Here is an 8,166-nt window from a genome sequence, read left to right as displayed (position 1 = left end):
AACACGAGAGAAGTTCTCTTATGAAAAATAAAAGTTTGTATCACCACAGGGCAATTATTATAGGCATATACTTATAAAAATATTAAGAATTTGAAAATATATAATTTAGAATTATTTAAGTAAATATTCTAAATTTCAGAATCTGATTAAATGGAACATGGGGATGAGCATGTTTAAAAATCACCGCCTATAATTTTACAATTCTGCTCATAAATATTTCAAATATTATTTATGCCATAAAAGCATAATCATATCCATATTATGTTAACATCATAATAAGTGCAAATAATGTACTATGTATTTATATAAATTATAATGTTATCATATTATTATTTCAGATACTATAAGAAGTATAAAACTTTTTGAAAACTCTATCGATAAAGATATTGAGCAATCGATTAAAAGTTGGCTTGCACAGGCATCCAACAGATTATCAAGAAAAAATGGCAAGACACCCATTGGTTCTTCCTCAACATCTCAATGATATATTTTATTTTATTTTGTAATATTTTACAATAATTATTATATTCCTCTATTATGATTTGTTTTACTTCGCATAAGTATTAAGAGTGCACAACACCTGCCTGCGTTCGCTCTATCTTACAAATGCATAACATAGCAAATTATATGCTCTGCCGGTCACACTTAGCTCGGTTATTTTAAAAATTAGAGTGAATTGACTTTTTTTTTTAAACTTAAAGGTGAGAATATTATCTAGTGATCCTCGTATGCTTTTTTTTAGAATTCAATTTAGAAGAAAGTTCTGAGTATTTTTAAATTGTAAATTGTGCATTTCAAAATACTCATAATTTTCTTCAAAATTAAAATCTAAAAAAAACCTGTGGTTCACTAGACATAATATTCTCACCTTTAAGTTTAAAAAAAAAGTCAATTCACTCTAATTTTTAAAATAACAGAGCAAAGTGTGATCTGCTGAGCGTACAATATTTGCTATATTATGTGTTTGTAAGACAGAGCAAATGCATGCGGGTGTAGCGCCCTCTTAAGTATGCAGTTATTTTTTATTATTTATATACCTAATAAGTCAGGATTCACATTATTTATGTTAATTCGTTCAAATATTATAAGTATTATATTATTTTCAATTTTGTATTATTATACCTTGCTAAGTCAAGATTCACATTCTTTTTATCATTTTACCTAATAATAAGTCAGGGTTCACATTATTTATGTTAATTCGTTCAACTATTATATGTTAAGTATTATGTTATTTTCAATTTTGTATTATTATACCTTGCTAAGTCAAGATTCACATTCTTTTTATCTTTTTACCTAATAATAAGTCAGGGTTCACATTATTTATGTTAATTCGTTCAACTATTATGTTAAGTATTATGTTATTTTCAATTTTGTATTATTATACCTAGCTAAGTCAAGATTCACATTCTTTTTGTTGATTAAAAATATATGATTTAATATTAAATGCATTTTGTAATTTGATGAATTAAATTACCTATTAAAGTATTAACCTATTTACCTATTTATAATATTTATATGTATAAGTATAACACATGTTCAACATGTGATAATGCATATATGGCTAAAATATTATCTAGGTATATATATATTTTATTACATGTTGGAAATATGAAATACAGGTTTCAGTTCATATGACAACCACATCATTGAAATACAAGAGAATATTTTCAAAATATAATAGAAAAATTGTGGTATATATTTCTAACATATTACTGTAAATATTTGTAACATATTATAAATCCATATTAAAAAAATATGATCATTTCTGCCAACGCATATATAACACATGTTTAAAATATTTCTGTGACATAAATTACATACAAAGTTAATGTTTGATGATGTTTCAAACATATTTACATGTTTTTGAAAAACATAATTTTAACATGATAATCATATGTCTGTGCTGTGTGGGTATAAATGTACTTACATTTTGAAGCAGCAACGCAAAAAATAAAAACCGGTACAAGTTAGTATCACAGTTTGAAATTAAGGTGATTTTCACAACAACAATTTATTAACATAACCTAAAAATATTATCAATTATCTTAGTGCACAACTCCGAAACACATGTCTACCACTATAAAACACAACAAATACGTCATTATTACTAAAACTAAAACTTCCAACAATGCTATTTTCAATTACCCCTATTTACAATTACCCCCCTTGACCCTACATAATATGTAGACGGTACCTATATTATTATTTAATGCCTTGTTTTATTTTTATTTTTCTTATCAATAGAATCATGTGACTTGACCTATGTAATATAAAATGAAATTAAGATAACAAATACACGTTTTCTTACTAGTAAATTGGTAGTTAGATAGCGTACGGATTATAAAGGTTGTAGGTACAACAACCCAGACAGCAATTTAATGTTAATATACAATTGTAGGAATGTTCTCAATAGAACCATTACCTTTTGAGAAAGTTTTATACAAATTTCCACATAATTATTCAATGTTCTGATAATATTCTGACATAATTATTTGTCCAAAAAAGTAATGTTCTAATAAAATTATTTCAAAACATTCTTATAACATTATCTTAAAACGTTCTAATAACATTACCTCAAAACGTTATTATAACATTATCCCAAAACGTTCATATAATTTTTTTTTATTAAATTCTCATAACATTAGACTATAACATTCACATAAAGTTTTGTTAAAAAGTTTTTAGAATCTTCTATTTAAAATATATCAGGAATATTTAAAATATTGTACTTTTTTAAAAATAAATGAAAACGCTTTTCAAGTGAATTAAAATAATAAAATGTATTTAATAAGCAATTTAAGAACAGTTATTTAATGTGTTATTATTATTTTTTTCTTGCTTATCTCTGATTCTGAATTTTGAATGATCCAACCAAACACGTAATGGAACATAAATTTTTTGATCTGGAACTTTGTTATATTGTACGTTCATTCTTACAGCATCTTGAACAAATAATTAATTACATATATATGATTGATAAATATGAAAAAGTAAAGAGACTAAAGAAAGCTTAAGAGGAACTAAATAAAAAAAATTAAGAAAAGTTAATAATGTGTATTAGCTTCTCTTATTTTTTTGATAATATTATCATCAGGGAAGAACAGTTTAAATGAGATTAATGCATTTAGAAGATCTTTTATCTAGAAGATAGGAACATATTAAAAATCGGCTAAGGTAGAAGATGTATGGAAATTGATGGTGGTTATTTAACATTATGTAGTTAAAATAAATAAAATAAAAAATATCAAACTGTGTTTTAGAGCTAATTCAAAAAAGTTAAAAATTAAATTTTTTCTTCGAATTTTTATTATAAATTATAATAAAAATACTAAATGATACAAAATTTGTGATTAATAAAACAAAATATCCCAATTTTTTTTTTTTGGTTGTCCCTCTTAAATAAATCATGTTTATGCCACTTATATTTTAATTGTATTAATTACAGGGATATTGTAAGAATTAAGGTATAGAAGCTAAAGAAAGTTATAACAATGATAAATTGTGTACAAATATATAATATCCTTAACAATAAGTACATGATAAACATTCAGATTTCTAAACGTCTTATTATGTTTAAATCCAGTTAATGAGTAGTTCAAAAGCAATGTATCATCACACAAACGTGAAATTATTCTTCGAACACTGGTATTTAAGTTGTTATTATCAACTAACAATGATAACTTACATACCTAAAATAAATAAATAAAATATTGAAAAATGCAAGGTGATAGACACAAATAAATAAGTCAGTCATAGATTTAATTATATAAAAAGTTTTATAATATTACCAGTTCATTTTTAAAATTGATATCATCATCAATCTTTTTTTCTATATTCATAAGTTGGTCTTCAGTAGTAATAGGAAAAATATTCATATCCAAACTACTTTGTTTTAGAGATGTTGAAACAAAATTATTGTCATTTGATTTAGATATGAGTGCTTGAACCTTCTCATTTGTATCTTTCACAATATGCATCATAGCACCAATGTCATACTTAAAATGGGTTAAAGAAGTAAATACAAATTTTTGAAAATCTGAAAAACAAAATAAAATTATAAAATAATAAAAAAATATTAATAAAACTAGAATACTGTTGATTATATTATTTTAAGATTTGTAAATTATTATTTTTTAAATATAGGTGCCTATACTAACCTACAACATAATGCATTATAGCTATACCACAAGAATGATACATTGAGGTATAAGTAACACCAATTGTATTATGAACTTATACATATTATATAAGATATAAATGATTAGCATTAGGTATTGTAAGCAACTATATTTATTTAAGACCACAGTAGGATTTAAAAGCAATATTCTAAACAAAAATAAGCAAATTATTTAATTATAATATATTAGTTTAATTTTGCATTACCATGAGGAGGCATGAATGTATTATCATTAACATTAAATGGCAGATTTGCAGATTTTGATGTTCCTACATCTTTAGTTGATTCTATAACAAACATCATATTATGATATAGGTACATTGTTTTAAAAAAAAATATATTTATAAACTTATAAAATCGTGGATATAATACTCACCATCATTCACAACTTTACTATTTTCATCTAAATCCAAGGTTCTTGTTACATTTGCTAATTTTGCTTTATCGTTATTAACACTAGAAATATTCCATTTTCCAGGTGAGCTAAATGGACCTTGATTATTTAGTTCTAATTTGGTCCGCTCTGTCTCATTTAATGTATCAACTTTCCAGGTCTGAGTGTTAGGTGAAAATAATACAATAGTTTCATGTTGAATACTATTATCTTCTGAAGATGAATCATCATTGCTAACTATAAAATGTGATAATAAATTACTACAATTTCAAACATAAACTGAAACTTTATAACTGAAAATTTTAGTTATAATAAGTAGTTTAAGTACTGTTAATTTTACCTTTATATTTCATCAATTTATTTTCCCAGTTTGGGTCATTATCAGAATCATCCTGAACATCACTTATTGACCCAGCATGGTCTTCATTTTCTATTTCTAAAAATTTTTCAATGTTTTTGTTGGAAAATACAGAGCTACTTTTCAATTGTATCACTGTAGTAGGATCTAAAAATATAATTGTTAATTAATATTTAATAATAATATAATTTTAATATTTTACATAATGATAATATTATATTGAAGATCAATCAGTTAAACAGATAACTTTTTAGTTTTAACTTTTAAATAACAATATAACATATATATATTATTTAATACTAAATATTAATAATTTAATACAAATTAAAATTGAATAAACATTTTTAAAAGTATTTTAAAAACTAACTTTTAGAGCAAACGTCTGTGTACAAAGGAGGGGCATTCTTTGCACTTTTTAATCCACAAGAGCCTTGTTTTTTCTTTTTTTCTCTAACTACTTCATCTTCTGTTGATAAATCTGAATTAATAGCTGCTCTTGGAAGCTTTGCTTGTGCTTCAGCTAATGTTGCTATAACACAAATTAAGTTAACTAAAAATAATATCATACTAGCTAGTAAATAAGTGGTAATAGTTACCAAAGTTTTTAGTTCCTAATGTTCGTGCTGGATAGAACATAAAATCTAATTTATTTGGTTTAAATCTATTTTTAATTAATTGTTTCACATTTTTTGAGGATTTTGGCCAAGCACAAAGTCCTTTCTTAACCCAAGTATCGGGCACTGCTTCTATACTGTTGTCTTTATAAAACAAGACGACTTCCCATCGAGCCATATATAAATCAAAAATTAACTTACTAAAAAAATGAAACAACAATTATAAAATAACGGTGAAAGATTAATAAGTTAAATTTATTTATTTTTGATTTTAAAATTATTAATACTCTATAGTAAAATAATATAACATTTCAAGTTTCCAACTTGTAAAAATAATTATAGGTACCTGATGAGACAAATTGTTCTCCTGTATGTATTACGGACAAAGCAATCATTTGTTTATCATGGTTTAAAATCATCATTTTTTTTTTTATGTCTGTGATATTCCAATAATTTAAAGTTTCTGTCATATTTTTGACATGGTACATATCTAGTATAATAGAATTTATTGGTTCAATGAAAAAAGGTGTTGTATGATAAAATTTTTTTCCCAATATTAAAATATTGTTATTCATTTCTATAATATTAACACATTTAACTACTTCTCCACCTTTTGTTAAAATAAAACTATCCGATTCTTTCTGTTTTCTAATAACAATAGAAATATTACTAAAAAATAAACTATTATACTGAACTCCAAAAATATTATCCATTAATGGACCATTTGTATGAGTTCTTTTAAGAATAGGTTTTTCATCCAATTGAATACTTTTGAAAGTATTTACTGTAATTGAGTTTATTTCTGAATATCTATTTATGACCTGTTCTAATGGCTTTTCTGGTTTTCTTAAGAAAGATTTTAACTCTTTCATATGATTTTCAAAAATAAACGCACTGCATTGGTCAAGTGGTCCTAATTGATCATAATCGTCACATAAATGTAATAAAGTGTGAACATTATGTGATACGAGGTATTCTCCATATAAATTTTGAAATTGTTTCACAAAGTAATCTAGTAAATGTCTTGCATAGTTGACTAGTGATTTGTGATTTGGACTAAGAAGTATGATCATAGCAATGCTTAAAGACGTAAAATGAGAATAACATTCATCATTTAATTTAGCTTTTAAAATAACTGGTACTGAATAGAGTAAAAAAAATCGTAGCTCAACGGCTTTCCAGCGTCCAACTTCAAAAAGACTTCTTACTCTTTCTAACAAAATCAGATGATACATCAGTATTTAATGCCAATAATGATTTTGACAGATCTTTAATATCTCTGGATGGTAAACGGATTTTTAAAGGCCCGGATTTCCAAAGTAACAATAATTTTTTCATAACCCCCAAACAAACTAAATGCATATAGTCGAGGGGAAATGATTTAACTAAGTCAAAATCATTTAACTTGGCCAAAACTGATGGAGATTCCGATGTATGATAATCTTCATCTATCATATTTATGTATGAATTATGATCTCTCAAAGTAGATTTCCTATTAGAATATGGAAAACAAACTCTATTCTTTTGATAATCACCGTCAATGAAACACCTGGTACAATAATTAAATCCAGAATGTGTTTTAACACGTAAAACAAATGCTCTAGCTGGTGAATCACAACAAATGAAACTTATTGATATTTTGATAATAACATCGTTTATGCTAATTCCATTTGTCATTAAGTCATTAGCTTCTTCAACAAATTCAGAAAGAAATTCATTACTGTCTTCTGGTTTACTCTGACCGTAGTAAATTCCTATTGGAAATACGTTTTTAGATGAAAATTCTGAGATAATATATGCCAATATTGGCCAGAATTGATTTCCATTGCTTTTACTTATGGGTAAACCATCAATACCAACAGCAATTTTCAGCTCTGATAAGTTTTCTGGAGCATATTTTTTAATACCAGCACCCAAACCAAAATGATAAAATATTATATAAACCCTTATATGTTCCTTAAACTTGATATACCAATAATATGAGTTTTTTATTTAAAATAATTCAAATTCGTACACAAGTTACAAATGTTATAATAAGAAATATGTATATATTAAACAATAAATAATTATTATGCACCATTTTTTAGTGAATTGTTTAGATTTCTTCTAAATAAATATATTCTAAAATATAAAAAATAGGCTAAAAATTTTACAATTGCCAAAATATAATTTAACTAAGATATATTTTCTAATTATAAACGTATATTATTATATAGTTTTAATTACTTTGGTTTTTACATCAAGTGACGACGAACGATTTCCTACTTTAATGTGTGGTGACAACATATCAATCAAATAAATTGCGACATGTTTAGTCAATCTAAAATTTTTTAGAAAAAGCCGATCTGAAAATTGAAAAGGGTCTAAGACTGTATCTCTTTTACTCTGTAGTCTATTATTTTGAGCAGCGTTCTCTTGTAAAAAGAGATTTTGTATGATGAATAGTTCATCAATTCCTATGTGCATTGCCATTTTAGACACTTCACACAAATAAAAACTGAATGTTAGAAGCGTTAAAACTATAATAATTAAGAATAATTAATCATCAGAATTATCTAAAAATTAATAAATTATAAAAATAAATTATTTTATTGTAAAATTCAACGAAGGTCAGAAAGATGGT

General features: G+C 24.9%; 1 protein-coding gene across 1 annotated transcript; it reads right to left on the bottom strand.

Moving 5' to 3' along the window:
- Positions 1-2,796: 2,796 nt before the first annotated feature.
- Positions 2,797-5,721, bottom strand: LOC149059273 (uncharacterized). Its single transcript, XM_089217715.1, has 8 exons — positions 5,526-5,721; positions 5,297-5,458; positions 4,912-5,076; positions 4,554-4,808; positions 4,384-4,464; positions 3,789-4,036; positions 3,529-3,689; positions 2,797-2,944 (listed from the first exon to the last, which is right to left on the bottom strand). The coding sequence occupies exons 1-8, from the start codon at positions 5,719-5,721 to the stop codon at positions 2,797-2,799; spliced, it is 1,416 nt and encodes a 471-aa protein (XP_089073841.1).
- Positions 5,722-8,166: the final 2,445 nt, after the last annotated feature.

This window comes from Diuraphis noxia, unplaced genomic scaffold (genome assembly GCF_037042655.1).
Source record: "Diuraphis noxia isolate RWA-SAM2 unplaced genomic scaffold, SU_Dnox_SAM2 contig0001, whole genome shotgun sequence".
Classification (NCBI taxonomy): Eukaryota; Metazoa; Arthropoda; class Insecta; order Hemiptera; family Aphididae; genus Diuraphis; species Diuraphis noxia.
This window is presented reverse-complemented; position numbering and strand designations above follow the sequence as displayed.